Below are 17117 nucleotides of genomic sequence, written 5' to 3' on the forward strand. Positions count from 1 at the left end.
AGCCACAGACTTGGCTGAGTTGATGAAGGTAATATCCTAGCATTGGACAGGTTGATTTATTTACATTTCTCCCTGAACATAATCTGTCCTCAGGTTAGTGTTTTACCTGATTAATATGTGATTAATATGAATGATTTATTAATTATATACAGATACTCATACCCACACATCCATCCATCCATCCATCCATTTTCCAAACCGCTTATCCTACTGGGTCGCGAGGGGTCCGGAGCCGATCCCAGAAGCAATGGACACGAGGCAGGGAACAACCCAGGATGAGGGGCCAGCCCGTCGCAGGGCACACTCACACACCAGTCACTCAAACACGCACCCCTACGGGCAATTTAGTAAGTCCAATTAACCTCAGCATGTTTTTGGACTGTGGGGGGAAACCAGAGTACCCGGAGGAAACCCCACATGTGACCCAGGCGGAGACTCGAACCCGGGTCCCAGAGGTGTGAAGCAACAGTGCTAACCACTGCACCACCATGCCGCCCCAGGGTGCACCTTGACATGAGAAATTACAATGGGAGGCAAATGGTAGAGGAGCTAGACAGTAGTGGTTACATCACCAATGACAAGTCCCCTCTCACCAGGATCAGCAGCGACCATATGCTGAGACACCGGGGCACTAAAGGGCTTTGAGTCCCAGGGAGCGGACATAAATACTCATTTATTGGATCGAGGCATCATCCATCCATCCATCCATTTTCCAAACCGCTTATCCTACTGGGTCGCGGGGGGTCCGGAGCCTATCCCGGATGCAATGGGCACGAGGCAGGGAACAACCCAGGATGGGGGGCCAGCCCATCGCAGGGATCAAAGCATCAGATAAATGTAATTTATGCATTAATAAGATATTCCTACAGAGCAATTTCTAAAAGACATGGCAGTGCCCTAACATCTCATGTAATAAACCCTTTGGCATCATCTGCTGCCTTATTCAGCCTAACCCAATAGTCCAGAGGATCCTCCCTAGCATCTGACTTGGTTGAACAAAAATCTACTGGAGGCATCCCAGAATGCACAGTCAAATAAGAATGCTGCTTCAGGACACTAAGGACTGCATCCACATCTCCAGTGGCAGTGACAGTGTCATTACTATGCAGCCATGCTCTGACCACATCTCTGGCACATCCCATCAGTCTGCTTGTGCCTGCAGCAGGGATGGGTGAACCTAAGCATTCAGAGGTTTCCCCAGCAGATAGACTATTTTGCATCTTAGAGAGGGCACTGAGGTAGAGATTGGTAAACAACTTCACAATATTATTCTTAACCTGCCAGATCTGGATTATCCCTTCTGTCAGAAATCTTGCAGGCAGAGCCCACTTGAAGCAGAGCCGAGAGGTAGGGCTACATGTTAAACTAAAGGCAGAAAAATACTTGCTTTTCATTACACACTTATGTACGTACGTACAGCCGCGGTCCGTATCCTGCGTTCTTTGCGTCGGTTTTTGTGCACGTACTCAAAAATTAACGGAACGTATACGGAGATGCAATACCTGCGTAATTTATAGGGGGCAGTGTTGCGAGATCTGCAGTCAACAGTCAAGATGTCCACGTTTGAGGACCTGTTGATTGAGCAGGTCCGCAATTATCCTCATCAAAATAACGTGTAATAATAGATGGCAAGAGATTTCAAACATCCTGAATTTTAATTTGGAAATTTGTAAAAACAAGTGGCAACAAGTGCGAGACCGGTATGTTAGAGCGCGGAAAATGTTAGTCGCGAAACGAAGCGGTGATCCTGCTGACCTGATGTTTTGCAATTATCCACCGTCTGGACTGGATGAAGTGTCACCTCAACCACAAAACTACTGAGACTAATTTCCCTAGAATTGACACGGTAAGTGTTTTTTTTACTTATTGTTCGGAATAACATCCATCCATCCATCCATCCATTTTCCAAACCGCTTATCCTACTGGGTCGCGGGGGGTCCGCAGCCTATCCCAGAAGCAATGGGTACGAGGCAGGGAGCAACCCAGGATGGGGGGCCAGCCCATCGCAGGGCACACTCACACACCATTCACTCAAACATGCACTCCTACGGGCAATTTAGCAACTCCAATTAGCCTCAGCATGTCTTTGGACTGTGGGGGGAAACCAGAGTACCCAGAGGAAACCCCACGACGACATGGGGAGAACATGCAAACTCCGCACACATATAACTCAGGCGGAGACTCGAACCCGGGTCCCAGTGGTGCGAGGCAACAGTGCCAACGACATGGGGAGAACATGCAAACTCCACACACATGTGACCCAGGCAGAGACTCGAACCCGGGTCCCAGTGGTGCGAGGCAACAGTGCCAACGACATGGGGAGAACATGCAAACTCCACACACATATAACTCAAGCGGAGACTCGAACCCGGGTCCCAGTGGTGCGAGGCAACAGTGCCAACGACATGGGGAGAACATGCAAACTCCACACACATATAACTCAAGCGGAGACTCGACCCCGGGTCCCAGTGGTGCGAGGCAACAGTGCCAACGACATGGGGAGAACATGCAAACTCCACACCTGATGAACCAGTGATGCCATTCTAAACTCCTGCACCACCATGCCACCCCAGACTTTAACTTGATTTATTTAAAATATTTCCTAGAATTGCGTATACTAAATTCAACCCAAAAAAGCGAGTGCAAATTATTGCATCATTTAATTTGAGTAAATTCTACAGTTTATTTATTTGCAGTTTACGTACTGAATTACAGTGCATTGCAGCATTTTATCAGCAAGGTTCTCATAAATATTGCCCTACTTTCTACAGTATTGTACTATTTTACTGATAAACAGTGTTACTGTGATAATTTCACTGTTTATTACAGCAGGGGTGCAGATTGAACCCACAACCCTGGAGGTGTAAGGCTACAGTAGGAGCAATGGGCCACTATTGATACTGTGAGAAATGATGTATTTTTAATCATACACTATAACTGACGTGCCGCTACACTGCTTGTGTATGCTCTGCACCTTGTCTTTCTCCCTTACTTGTCTTTCTTGTTCTCCACACCTTGTGAGCTTCAACATGAGCTGATTGATTGTTTTTCATAAGGCCCCAGGTTAGTTAGGTCCAGTCTCCTGGAAAATCACTAGAATGTGTCCATGGCTTTGGAAGCTAAGATCACCTTATTTTCAGGGAGAGTCCTGTAATATTTATTTTAATAAATTATTTTTATTGATAAACCTTCATACTGATAATCCTCTTTTAGTGGTCCTAAAAAAACATGATTTAAGACACATTTCACGATTCAGTAACCCTACTTGTCCAATAGATGGCAGTGTAGTACTTCGACTAAGACGTACTATGGAAATTGCTGGTAAAATATAAAGCTCGTTTTCCATTTTAAACGTTTGTCTGACTGAAATGCCCACATGTTGTACATATGTTATTGTACTATACGTCTAACCTTCAGCGTTATATACCACACCTACCTCAGTTATCTGCAGCAATAAAATATGGATGTGTAATTGGACAGCTGCAAGTCAAGTTGTAGAATCGATTATTTTTCTAAACGTTTATCTGTCTGATTTTACAGTAAAGTATGCATGGAGGCATGGTACAATAAGGTGTGAATAAGTTGAAAATATACATGAAATATAATAAAATAATAAATATTTGTAAACATTTAACTAGATAAAGACAGCTTCACAGTACTTATATAACCCTGCACAATTTAGAATATCATCACGGCTCCCTGGAAATGATCAGTTATCATTATAGTACAAATAAGCAGTTATCCAGACATCCCAAGTCTCCCGCATATTGACAGCGGCTCCCTGATGCCCCTAAATTAAATAAATATATATTCCGGAAACTAGAGCAAGCAAACAAGAGCATGCACGCGAGACAGTAGCGCGCACGAATGAGCAAGTAAATGAGCTAGGAACGAGCGAGAGAGAGAAAGAGAGAAAGCGAGAACGTGCGTATGTGTGGATCCCTATATGTGTGACTCTTCATGTAGCCAGTGCTAGACAGACAGCATTCTGATTGGTTTACTTAGCCATATAAGCCAATCATATTTCAGTGCGGGCGGGCTTTTATTTAACTCCTAGAGAACCGAAGGTATCGGTTCCATGGAGCGTCACGGCGGAGGGAGAGTGTCTCAAAAAACGAAAATATAAAATGCATTTCACCTCAGACTACACAAAAACGTGTCCTTGTTTAATAAGGATGAAAAATAATGACAATGTTACGCGCTGAACTGTTTGCAACAGTGATTTCAGCATTGCTCATGACGGTTTAAACGACTGTAAAAGGTACGTCCAGGTGAGTTTAACAAGTGTCATTTAATTTTCTGTATTATTCAGGTAAACACTGGTTAGACACTTGGTTAGTTGTCATGAAAAGACCAAACTCCCTGAAGGCTTTTGTAAAGTAGCAATGGAATATAATTAAGGAATTTACATATAGTAAAAGAATAATCTACTTATATTATTGTCAAAATAATACATAATATTGGCCGTCGTAATTCAGTGCGTTGCCTAGATTAAATTAATGAACATATATATATATATATATATATATATATATGAGGCAATACAGAAATTCTGTTCTGTAAAATTAAGTTTGTTGAAAGCTAAATAAATTGCCGTGCATAGGATACAGTGAAATTAGGTTGGTAAGAGCTTTTTTTAACGTTAGTACTACTAAATCTCATTATGGCGGCGTCAGTCAGACGTAAACACGCGAGAGTCTGACTGCGGTCAACGACGTTGTGTGGCGCCAGCGGCAGGCGGTTGTCATGGTTATTTTGCCACAAACCGGCCGAAGTTCGCGCCCTTTGAGTAAGAGATGTACGACGTTCGAGCTCCGGCAAACAAAACCAAAGCCGGATTTATTTAGATAATTTCTGCTTAAACTTTATTAAACTAATACATGTATGTTCCGTGGTAATTTTTGTACTTATCGATGAAGCTGGGTTTTGATAGTTTAGAAGTTAATTGCGACTTTTTAGCTGGTTAGCTAGTTCTTGCTAGTTGGTACTAGCATTGCACTGTGTTTTCGTTGGTGTACCTCTGGGTTTTTTGTGTCTGTTAATCTATTAACTACTACAGGGAAGTTTACATCGTTTTTGATAGTGAGTCAGACATACCTGTGTATTAATATGTTTTTCGGGTTGTGTGATTTCCATACATGTATATAGTTGCCACTTGGTTTACCATAGCTTGGTGTTAACTACAGATCTGATTTGGGATTCTGAAATTGCCCTGGTGTGCAGCACATGTCACACTGTCTTCTGATTACTGGTTGCATTTACAACATGCCACATTATATATAAGTCACAGTATTTTGTGTGTCAGGTATAGAGATAAATATTTTTTAGGATGAATTCAGTTAAACTAATTGAGAGTTAGCTGTAGTAAGCTGCCCTACACACAAACGCTCTGACCCCAGAGGTAAGCTGCTGTTCACCCAAACGCCCTGACTCCACAGGAAGGCCAACCGAAGACCGTGACCCCAGAGCTAAGCTGACATGTACCCAAACACCCTGATCGCAGAGTTAAGCTGTCATCTACTCAGATGCCCTAATTCCAAAGGTAAAGCTCTTATCCAACCAACTGCATCCAACCAAGCGCCTTGACCCCAGCGTTAAGATGACATAAACCCAAACACTCTGATAAAAGAGGTATGTTTTCATCCACTCAGGCTCCTTGATCCCAGTGGTAAGCTGCCGTCTACCGAAACACCCTGATCACAGAGGCAAAGCACTGTCCGCCCAAACACCCTGATCCCAGAGGCAAAGCACTGTCCGCCCAAACACCCTGATCCCAGATGTAGGCTGCCATCCACGCAAACACATTGTTCCCAGAAGTAATCTGCCATTCACCCAACCATGCTGATCCCAGAGGTAAACTACCTATCATCTAACCGCCTTGTTCTCTGGGGTAAGCTGACATTTACCCAAATACCCTGATCTCAGAGACAAGCTGCTGTCCACCCAAACACGCAGGCGCCTCAGGTAAGCTCACATCCACCCAAATGCCCTAACCCCAGAGGTAGGCTGCCTGTGACCCAGCCCCCTGACCCCTGAGGTAACCTCGCTTCCACCTAAACACTCTGATCTCAGAGGCAAGCTGACATTTGCCCAAACACCCTGATCACAGAAATAAGCTGCCATCCACCTAAACGACCTACCCCCAGAGGTAAGCTGACATCCATCTAACTGCCTTGATCCTAGGCTGCCCCAGTACGTCTAGGTGGTGACAATCCATCCTACAGGGTTGACATGATGTGCTTTCCTGAAGCACACAAAGGACACCTTGGGTTTTATGTAAGTTTGCTTTCTTTTTCTGTGCTTGTGTTTTGTTTGGTTTGGATTTTATTTAATGGCATGTACAGAATTTACTGAGCACTTTTTTGATGTTGATCACTGTTAGCACATATTCATCAGTATTAACATTATTAACATTTTATTTTATCTGTTGTGCTGTTTATTCTGTGATTGACCTATTGTTCCTAAGGTTACTGCTTTTATGTGTTTTAGGAAGGTGTATGACAGTGTTTTAGCCCGACCCTTGTGCAGAGGTCGGAAGTCTGCGGGTGGGTATGTTCCTTTTTGAACTTTTTCTTTTTGTCTTAACTTTTTATTGGCATGCATATAAGGTAACATTTTATTTGTTTTATTGGCCATGTAATTAGATTTTAATGGTGTATAATTGTATTTGCTGGTGGAATTGCTCTTTTGCCTGTTTTAAGGGTAATAGTTCTGCAGGTAGTTCTATTTGTTAAATGTTATCCTTAAAATTCTTATTGTACTGGGTTGGCATTGATTTGCATGGTGTTTCAGCCTTTTTAGATTGTGATTTTGTGTTAATGCAAGTAGTACAAGCATAATATTATTTAAAAATCGGCAGGGTGCAGTCTGCGGGTATCGCTTCTCGGCCTTTTGGCTAAGATCAAGTGGATTTTACTGACTTTTTACTGCTTTTTTTACGGACTGCGTCGGGTTTTTTAGAGGAAGGCACGGTGAACCTAAGGCGTGACCAGCAGGTGGCTTGACCGCCGCTGCCACGGGGCGACCCGTGCCTTCCTTTTTAGCCTTTTATCCCTGCTTTTATTTCTGTTTTTATTAGGCTGGGGATCCCGCAGTGGCTGGTGGCTTGTCCGCCGCCCTGCTGGGCAAACTGATTTTTATTTTTAGCTGCTTTTATAGTTTAGCTCTGCTCGACTCATCCCAGATTGGCGGGCGGCGGGACCACGGCGGCGGAAGGACTCTGCTCCAGCGGCGACGTCGGTGGACCTTCCCGGATGGCAACGGCCGGCGGACCATCGAGGAAGCCCTTCAGCGGGCCGTGGCTGGTAGCAGGCGGGGGCCTGCGGAATACCGCCCGGTTCTGCTGGAGGGCTGAGGGGGAGGTGGGCACCTTCCCCGACCGGCTGGCCTTCATCCGGGAGGTGGCCTTTGGAGCGTTGGGCCTTCAGATGCAGGACATCCTCTGCGTACAGCGGAATGGGCCCTTCCGCTTCTTCGAGGTCACCTTGTCCACCGACGAGAGTTACACCAAGGTTCTGGAGCGGAGCAAGGAGGGGGCCCAGCACCCCCTCCTCGGACGTTACAACATCGAGCCGCTGTGGTGGCCCGACAAGCAGGTAATAATGGTCCATTGTTTCAACCCACACATTACTGCCGGGGCCGTCACCCAGTTTTTAAAAAAGTATGTGGACCTCCTTCCTGGCCACAGGGACATCCGGGATGAGCTGGGGATCTGGACTGGCCGACGCCAGTTCCAGGCCCGCCTGCGCCCGGACGCTAATGGCGCAGGCGGTTTTAGCCACCCCCCAGCCTATTTTACTCTACAGGGCAATAAGGCATACCTTTTTTATCCTGGACAGCCTCCCTTCTGCCGGCAGTGCCACAGCTTTGGACACACCCTGGAGGGATGCGCCAACCTGCGCTGCCGCAACTGCCTGGAGTCGGGGCACATGGCCAGGGACTGCAAGGGCCCCCGTCGCTGCATTCACTACAACGGCGAGGACCATCTGGCTCGTTCCTGCCCACAGAAAAAGACTACATATGCCGACGCTCTGTCGGGTAACAGAGCAGTCGGCACGGAGAATGGTGGGGGAGCTCTAGCCCCCACGACTGGGCAGGAACAGCCGGCGACGGGGGCAGGAGGAGAAGCCCTGGTCGAGGTGGAGGAGGCCCCGGCGATGGTGACATCCATACTGGAGGGGTCTCCGAACAAGGTGGAGCAGCTCGCCCTGGCTCCAGGCGTCAGCAGCAGGCGAAAGAAGAGCGGTGCATCCCCCCGGGGGAGGAAGAAGAGCAGAAGGGAGGCGCAACCCGACGCACCCAGCCCTCCGGCGGCCACCTTGCCAGCAGTGGCGGCCGGGGACCAAGGCCGACAGTGTCCCCCCTCCCCGATGTTAGAGGCCCTCCCTTTCCTGATGTACCCCCTGTGCTGCTGTTGGTTGATTCTCAGTGTTAGTAGTTTGTGAGCCATGCCTGCCATGGACCCCAAAGGGGGGCCGTGCCTGTGGCGGGCTGGGAGTGGAATTTCCCTGGGTCATAGGGTTTTTGCCCTCCCTCCTAGGCTGGATGGACAGGATTGTGTGTGGGACTCCTTGGAGTCCCAAAGGGGGAAATATATGGAATATTATTTAGCACTATATAACATAGAATACAAGTATTATGATATTATTAAAAAGTGTGTCAAATATCCATGATGTAATCATTACAATATAAACATTGCTTTGTGTTGATTACAATATAATCAACTGAGTATGTATTTGCACCTTTTGTTAGTCTGAGATTCTGTTATCTACTTTATGTTAGTCCTGAATCTATGAATATTCTTTTATTAACGTATATTTTATCACAATGTTAAAGGATAAATATATTATCAACCTTTTAGTTAGACAATGTGTAAAAGGCTGAAACTGCCTAGGTTTACTACTGAAGGAAGGGATTCGCCTGAGTTCACCCGAAGTTCACGGCTGAGCATTTTTAAAAAACCAAGTGGAGCTGCTCGTGCCACCATTATGTTCAGCCGAGAGACCAAACGGTAAAAGAAATGATGGACAAACTTGTCACCTAGGGGTGTGGATTAAGGGAAAAAACAATTATTGTGAATGGCTGAAGGAATGATGATGCTTAAGTGACAAGATATTGTTAAATGATAAGAACTTATAAAAATTGGTGTAAAACAGTACTGGACACACTTTTACGTGTCCAGCCTTTGTTGTAACTTTATTGTTGCAATAAAGACTGAATTCTGGATACTGCACAAGCGGACCTCTGACTTCTGATTTGGCGGGGAAGGAGAAAAAACCACGACAGCATCTCACTCAAGGGCGCTGATTGGCTGAATTCATGTTGCTATGTGCGTATCTTGTCATAGAAGTTCTAGAATTTTCAAGTATTATATAACTTTGACCTATCACCAGTGGAGCTCATTCTTGATCAAGATGGCTAGGTAAGTGGTAGACTTCTATACAGTTCTGAACTAGGATTAAATATTGGCACTTGATTTTTGAGTCCCCCAAAATACATTTTGCAGGGGGGTGGGGGCGGGTCCCCCACAAAAGAATTAGCGCAGTGATGGGGACGGGGGCAGGGCGTTCCTGGGTTAACACTGATCAACCGGCTAACATTGACTGCTAATGACAATTTGCTGAACAAGAGGGCAAGGTGGTCTTCCACAATGCACTGCTACACTGTTACTTATAAATTTTGGTACTTGGGGAGTGGCAAAGAAAAACCAGTTTTAAACTTTTTTGGCGATTTCTCTCGAAATAAAATCAGTTACAGATTTTCATCCATAATCATCGTTATCGTCAACGACATTTATTTTTAGACTAAAACGAGACGATATCTAAATAAAAATGATTTTGCGAGACCTAAGATTATAACGAAGCGTATTTACACTTTCGTCAACAAATAAAAACGAGAGGAAAATGTTTGCCAGAGACGACATACAATCAGAACTAATGTAGTTCGCATAAGGCAGGGGTATTCAGCTAAAAGTTAAAGAGGTCCATTTGGAGAATTTCTTGAAGCGAAGGTCTGGAAGATCATAATGTCTAACTCTTTAGTGTGACATATTAAGTATCCTATTAGTTGTATCAACATTGCATGTAATCAAAATCTAACTATCAAATTAATTCAGTACAATTCAAAGACTTTTTGACAATATTTATTGTTACGTGACATAGAGCTGAACATACATGTATGAGTGCCGATATGTTTTATAATGTTCTCTCATTTACTAGGTTTAAAATGACAAAAGTTTTTAAAGTATACAGGACTGCATTTCAAAATTAGATAAAATAAAGTGCTTAACTTAAACCGTAAAACCTTAATACAATCGTTTTTATGTCATATATTTTACTGTTCATGGATTTAAGTATTGGTTTCTATACTGTAATTCCACACCGGTAATTAAATTAAAGTCTCGTTTTAATATAAATACATACGAACTTATCACTTCAATCGCAATTAGAGTAGGATATGGGCGGTCTTATTATTTCGAAACATGTATAAAACGTGACATGTTCTTCTTATATTAGCTTTATATTTGTCGGAGTAACAACGCAAACGGAATGACAAGCAGTTTCTGACGAGAACAGCGTATTTTACTTTTCTTTTCAAATAAAACGCGGGGTTGCCAACTTCCGCTAACTGGCTGGAGTGAGATTTTCAGTTCGAGTTGTCAGCACACATATGTAACAGTTCGTACCTTGTAAATAGTCTGCTTTTGTATTTAACCGTGTAAATTGGACGCAATTTTAGGTGTATAATGGAATAATGTAGTAAGATTTCCGTAATATTTCCTGCGTGAGTCTGAAAGCGTATCATGCCAGAAGCTTAAGATCTGGCAACCATGAAAACGTACGTTTTTTTTTTGTTTCAACTGATTTATATAACATATAACATTACTTTATACAGTTGTTAAAAAGCGGAAACTTCAACGAACATGAAATCACCTGAAAGAGAGGTTTTTTGGCTCTATATACTCATAAAATTGTTGCCTTGGGGTAATTATTTTGATGTTGAAAATGTTCAAATGGAATGGTTGCAATTCCTGCTTCTGATAGCCGTTGAGAGGTATGTTTTCAATGTTTGGATTTTTTTTTCTTGATAATGGGTATAAATCCCTTATTGGTCTTTTTCTTTAAACATATTTGAGAATTTCAGGTGAAACATTTAACAGCGAACAATAGTAAATAAAAATATCGCAAATATTTATTTTAATATTTTTATTTTAATATTCAGAGAGAGCAGGCCAGGTGGCACTATAGCCTGTGCACTTTTTCTTTATTTTTGCACTAATGGCATTACTGATTTTAGTTTCCAGGTGAATGAACATGTTTATGTTTCAAATAAGAGTGAAATCTTTGTCACTGTGCACTGCACAGTCAGACCTTAACACCGTTCCTTAACATTGGTTTAATTTCATTTTGGTGAACATAATGACTTTCAGAAATCGAAGGGAAACTTTAAACATTATTCTTTGAACTTTTCATTTTAGTCGACTAAATCAACTGGTTTTACTCAACTGTAATCTTATGAAATATAGTTGACCAAAACTGAAATATTTTAGATGACCAAATTATCACTGAAACTAAATTACATTTTAGTCAGAAGACTACGACTAAAACTAAATAAAAATTTGTCAAAATTAACACTGGTTCGTATTAAGTGGATAACTTTTGCCAAGTGATACATTTTATTGACCGGGGGAGGGGGGGCGCCACGAGAATTAATACCATACAGGAGAATGCTCGGTATGCCATATGCTCTGTATTTGTATTTCCTGTAGCTGCAGTGAGTATATTAGCATTATTGTTCATATGTGTACTGCCACTATAACAAGTGCATATATACGTGACAGTAAAACTTTCTGGGCATCTACATTGATAAAACTTAGGTGATAGTACTGTTTTGTTATTAAGTACAATTATTAGATTGAACCAGCTTATTTATTTGCTCTTTAAGAGGTTTTTACTGTTGTCTGGTGTGCTGTAGTGCAACCTGTCTGACCGATACCTTTTTCTCCTCTCAGCACTAGGAGAATGGAGAAAGCAGTGGATTGGACTGATGACAAGTACTGGGCAGCCTGGGATAAGTGGGATGAGGTGATAGATTGGGGAGATGAAAAGTCTTCACCCACAACACCTCCCTCTATCCAGGCTGGCACCAGCACTGGAGACGTGGATGTTGGGGTGGAACATTACCAGCAGCCAGTATTCAAACGTATGTATTTCAGAGCTTTTTTTTAACATGAATTGGAGACAGTCTGATCATAATTGGAGTTTAAAAAATTGGTCGGCACTATGAAAATGATTCTCACTGATTGAATAACAGCAGAATAGTTGCTGAAATTATATTACAATGTACAATAAAGAGAAATGTTTCTGTGCAACAGGCCAGCAAAAGAAACTGGTTTTGAGGATGCAAATTCATCTCAGTGTGCAGCCTCAGCCTCAACATGTGGTCCAGAACGTAAATGACAGGGAGGAAGAAGCCCCAGTTCTGTCTAACCTGTCATCCTGGAGGGAACCTGTTACTCAGGAACACAGGGAGTCCAACAGGCATAAGGACCCATTCTCCGTGCCTGGATATGAGACCCACCACTGGCCCAGAGAAAAATACTGGTCGCGACAGCCAGCAAAGACAGTCATTGATGAAAATATCATCCTGGGCTTCTGCAATGGCCTGATGGCTTTTTCACTGTCATGAAAATTATGAATTTTAAAACTATTTATTATGTAATAAAAATTTCAAGCTAATGCTGTCTCAGCCAAATTCTGTCCTCTATGTCCATCAATAATGCAATGAAAAAGAAAATATATCAAGCATCTCAGTAGATACTGACTGTATTGAATTGCACTGGGATAGTGAATCCCTGGGAGAAAGTTAGATGTAGGCAGGGTTTCATCTATTCTGTTATATAATCATGTGTGACAAATTGCAGTAATGGAAAAAAATAATCCTATTAGAATCTTACATACCTGGATCATGTCCCCCCTTAGTCTCCTTTGCTCAAGGCTGAATAGATTCAGCTCAGCTAACCTCTCCTCATAAGACATTCCTCTAAGACCAGGAATCATTCTTGTAGCCCTACGTTGAACCCTTTCAAAGGCAGCAATGTCCTTTTTAAGGTAAGCTGGATTTATGAATTTAACGCTATTGTGCATTTAAAACACACAAATAGTTCAAATCAGCAGTTATGGTTTTAACGGTAAGGTGACCAAACCTGCACACAATATTCTAGGTGGGCTCTTACCAAGGAATTGTATAATCTAAATATCACCTCCCTTGACCTAAAGTACACACAGCTAGAGATGTAACCCAATATCCTACTGGCCTTTTTAATTGCTTCCCCACATTTGTGAGAGTGGGACATGGCAGCATCAACATACACACCAAGGGTAGTCTACCATTTTGTCTTAGATTATAGCTTCCATTACTTTTCCAGAAGCCTATAGTTTGATGGATTACTTCTATCCTTTTCAATATGGGTGTTATATTAGCATGCTTCCAATCAGAAGGTACCACAAAAACAGATACAGATTTATGAAATTATTAAAGGTCGACAAATAATATCCCTCATCTCTTTTAAAACTATAGGTAAGATGCTGTTATGATATCCTGTCTAGGGTTGGAGTGTAACAGTATTCACGGGAAAGGGGAATGGGATAAAGGGACAAACAGGGTGAGGGCAACAAGGGAACACCAGTGGGCAAAGGGATATTTTTTGTATTTTTATTCATACACAATACTGACACTAGGAACTAAAACTGGGCCGTCACTGGATCTTCCAACAGGACCATGATCCTAAGCACATGTCCAAATCAACACAAAAATAGTTAGCTGACTATAGGATGAAGCTTCTGCCATGGTCATCTCAGTCCCCTGACCTGAACCTCCCTGGGATCAGTGGAAGACTACAACCACTTCCTATACAACCACTTCCTACAGTGGTGGCCAGGAGCACCAGTGCAAGGGATGAGCGCCCCAGGAGCCAGGCAGCGTGCCTTCCTGGGGCAACCCGATGGATCCAGCACAATCCCCTCATGACTCCACCCGGAAGAGTGAGCGGACACAATCCACTCACCTACAGTAGAGGGGAGCTTCTCCAACTGCGGTCGTCTATCACCTCAAGGCCGGCAGTTGCTCTTCCTCCGGAGTTTCGCCTGAGGAAAAGAGGTAGGCGAGGAGGTGTACGCTCCAAGCTGAGGAGGAGACCCTTCAGACCACCGCTACTGCCCATCATACTGGCCAATGTATGTTCACTCCAGAATAAAATGGACTTATTGCATGCCAAGTGTCGGGTGGAGCGGTATCACCTATGTTATTGCCCTGACTGAAACCTGGCTTGATGACACCATCTCAGACTCAGGTTATTCTCTCCAATCAAATCTGGTTATTCTCTCCAATTGTATGATCTGGCGGACTGACAGGACGTCTCAGTCAGGTAAGAAGTGGGGTGGTAGGGTCTGCATCTTTGTCAACGAGCGGTGGTACACGAATATTAAAGTACACCGCATTGTTTGTACACCTGACAGAGATGCTGATTCTATCTGTACGCCCCTTCTACCTTCTGTGGGAATTCCCTACTGTAGTAATTAGCTGTGTCTACATTCTATCAAGCGCCAACACCAAGGCAGCGGCGGAGCTAGTGTGTGAGGACGCCAGCTCCATGACGGCAAGATATCCCGACACCCCGGAGTTACTGCGAGTGATTTTAACAACTGTAATGTCAACGCTGTTTTGCCATATTTTTATCAGTATGAGGATATTCCCACTAGGAAGCTTAATACTCTGGACTTATGTTACAGTAACATCTCTGATGCCTTCATCGCGCGTGTACATCCTCCACTTGGCCACTCTGACCACAATGTTGTGTTCCTGCTACCTCACTGCAAACCAGAACTGAAGCGCATTAAACCGCATGTGCACCTGGCCACCCTCTGGTCGGAGGAGGCAATTGAACGACTATAAGGTTCACTTGCATGTACAGATTGGGACATTTTCCAGGGTGATCAAAACCATAAAGTTTCTGTAATTACAGACTACATCAAGTTTTATATTTATTCCACTATTCCCACCAGAACTGTCTGGAGATATCCTACCTACAGACCCAGTATCACTTCCCATGTTAAGCACAGCTTGAAGGAAAAACACAAAGCATTTCTATGCAAGGACTGGTCTTCTGTCCAGTCACTCAGTAGACAAGTAAAGAATGAGATAATCAATGCCAAACTCAAATATAAGGGTTGGCTGGAGCAGGAGTTCAGTACAATGAACACCAAACAGGCCTTTTGGTTACTCACTGGTCAAATACCCTACCATGGCCTTCATCCCATAGGCACTGATCTTACAACTTTTGCTGACTCCTTAAACTCCTTCTATACAATGTTCGATAAGCAGGACTACTCTGCTGTCTGTGAGGAGCTGCTCAATGGCCTTCCCTCTGATGATCCTACAAACCCCCCCTTTACCATAGAGGACGTGAGGCAGCAGCTAAGCAGATGCAAAGCTGGCAAGGCCTCCGGGCCTGATCGTGTACCAGCTAAAGTTTTGAAGCTATTCGCCACAGAACAAGCTCCCATCCTTCATTCCATCCTCTGAAACTCATATAGATTGGTGATCATTCCTAAAGTTCGGAAAACTTCTACCATCGTCCCGGGTGCTAAGAAACCTCTGAGCTAAATCATTACCGGCCAGTAGCACTCACATCAATAATAATGAAATGCCTAAAAAAAATTATACTCCATATCATCCAGTCAGCTGTCAGACCGCAGCTGGACTCATACCAGTTTGCCTCCTGGGTGAAGAGCGGAACAGAGGGTACTGTAGTATGTCTCCTCCACTCCCTTCTCCAACACCTTGAATCTCCAGGCACCTTCGCTACTGTCCTCTTCATTAACTCCAGTTAAGCTTTTAATATCATTCAACGCCACCAGATGATCAAGAAGCTTCTTCAATTGAACATATCCCCATCTCTCATCCGTTGGGTCCATAATTTCCTCAGCAATAGACCACAGATTGTAAGGATAGGCACAGCCAAATCAGCAACTGTGATCAACAACACTGGACCCCCTCAAGGGTGTGTCCTCAGCCCCTTCCTCTTTACACTCTATACCAATGACTGCATTATTTTTCTAACCTTTTCAGTGTGAGATGAAGCTACTTCAGAAAAATGTACATTTTTTCTAACCCTTTTCACAAATATTTACAAGGGCTGCCAATAATTGTGGAGGGCGCTGTAGCTTCTCTAGCTATATTTTTATCAGTGAGCTCCCTTGCCTGCAAGTTTTCTTTTACATATTCTGCAGCACCACCTCCCTTCCTGCTTATCTGTTCCCTACTATGTAAATGATTCTCACTGACTGAACGACATTGAAATAATTGTTGTAATCATGTTACAGTTTACTATGAAATGTTTCTGTGCAACAGGTCAGCAAAAGAAATGGGTGTGCAGAGGCCTAACAGTGAGGATACGTAAAGACCACCATCCTCAGCCTCAGCAAGTGGTCCATCAATGTCAAGCGGATGACAGTGAACAGCAAACCCCAGTTCTGCCAACCATAGTTACCCCATCAGCTTGGAGGGAATCTGTGGCTGAGGGGATGAGGAAATCCACGGGGCGGAAGGACCCATTCTCTGTGCCTGAGTACGAGATCCACCACTGGTCCGGAGTGAGATACTGGTCACGAGAGGCAAAGAAGACACCTGTAAATGAAAAATCCATTCTGGACCTTTGTAATGCCCTGCAGTCGTTTACTCTCTCTTGAGGGGGAGCATTATAGATTTCTAAGGCTAACAGGATGTCCAACACCCAGAATTGTATTTAAACCTTTAAAATTATAAAATAAGTTCAGTCTGATATTGTGTCAGCCAAATAGTGTCATCAATGTGCATCATAAATAAAACACATAGCTTATGGTGGACCTAAATTTTCCAAACAAACCAGAAATCATATGAATCATGTCAGTGCACTTCGTACTGAATTGCACTGCTATAGTGATGTATGCAGGGTTTCATCTATTCCCTTACATAGTCATGTGTGACGTATTGCTGTAATGCATTTTTTTTTTAAACTTCCCATTCATTTGTGTTCCTGCCACTCTATAGCTAAGTACAAACATTAAATGCCAAAGGCA

General features: G+C 43.4%; 1 protein-coding gene across 5 annotated transcripts; it reads left to right on the top strand.

The window, feature by feature from the left end:
- Positions 1–4060: 4060 nt before the first annotated feature.
- LOC125726485 (uncharacterized) lies at positions 4061–9157 on the top strand. Of its 5 annotated transcripts, XM_049002854.1 has the most exons (7): positions 4924–5082; positions 5439–5542; positions 5652–5853; positions 6184–6276; positions 6490–6545; positions 7184–7595; positions 7839–9157. In XM_049002854.1, exons 6-7 carry the CDS (start codon positions 7254–7256, stop codon positions 8442–8444), a joined length of 948 nt encoding a protein of 315 aa, XP_048858811.1. In that variant the 5' UTR covers positions 4924–5082; positions 5439–5542; positions 5652–5853; positions 6184–6276; positions 6490–6545; positions 7184–7253; the 3' UTR covers positions 8445–9157. The 5 variants fall into 5 exon arrangements, with proteins under 5 accessions (XP_048858807.1, XP_048858809.1, XP_048858808.1 ...); XM_049002850.1 differs by lacking the exon at positions 4924–5082 and adding an exon at positions 4061–4271 and having other exon boundaries at positions 5652–6276; XM_049002852.1 differs by lacking the exon at positions 4924–5082 and adding an exon at positions 4061–4261 and having other exon boundaries at positions 5652–6276.
- The last annotated feature ends 7960 nt before the right edge of the window (positions 9158–17117 follow it).

The sequence above is a fragment of the Brienomyrus brachyistius genome, unplaced genomic scaffold (assembly GCF_023856365.1).
Source record: "Brienomyrus brachyistius isolate T26 unplaced genomic scaffold, BBRACH_0.4 scaffold73, whole genome shotgun sequence".
In the NCBI taxonomy this organism is placed as follows: domain Eukaryota; kingdom Metazoa; phylum Chordata; class Actinopteri; order Osteoglossiformes; family Mormyridae; genus Brienomyrus; species Brienomyrus brachyistius.

Excerpts from the sequence above, each read along its gene's own strand:
- LOC125726485 (XM_049002850.1), top strand. The coding sequence starts at position 7,254 with ATGGCAACGGCCGGCGGACCATCGAGGAAGCCCTTCAGCGGGCCGTGG. Across the intron at positions 7,596-7,838 it reads TGTGGTGGCCCGACAAGCAG|CCTCCCTTCTGCCGGCAGTG; the intron begins GTAATAATGGTC and ends TATCCTGGACAG.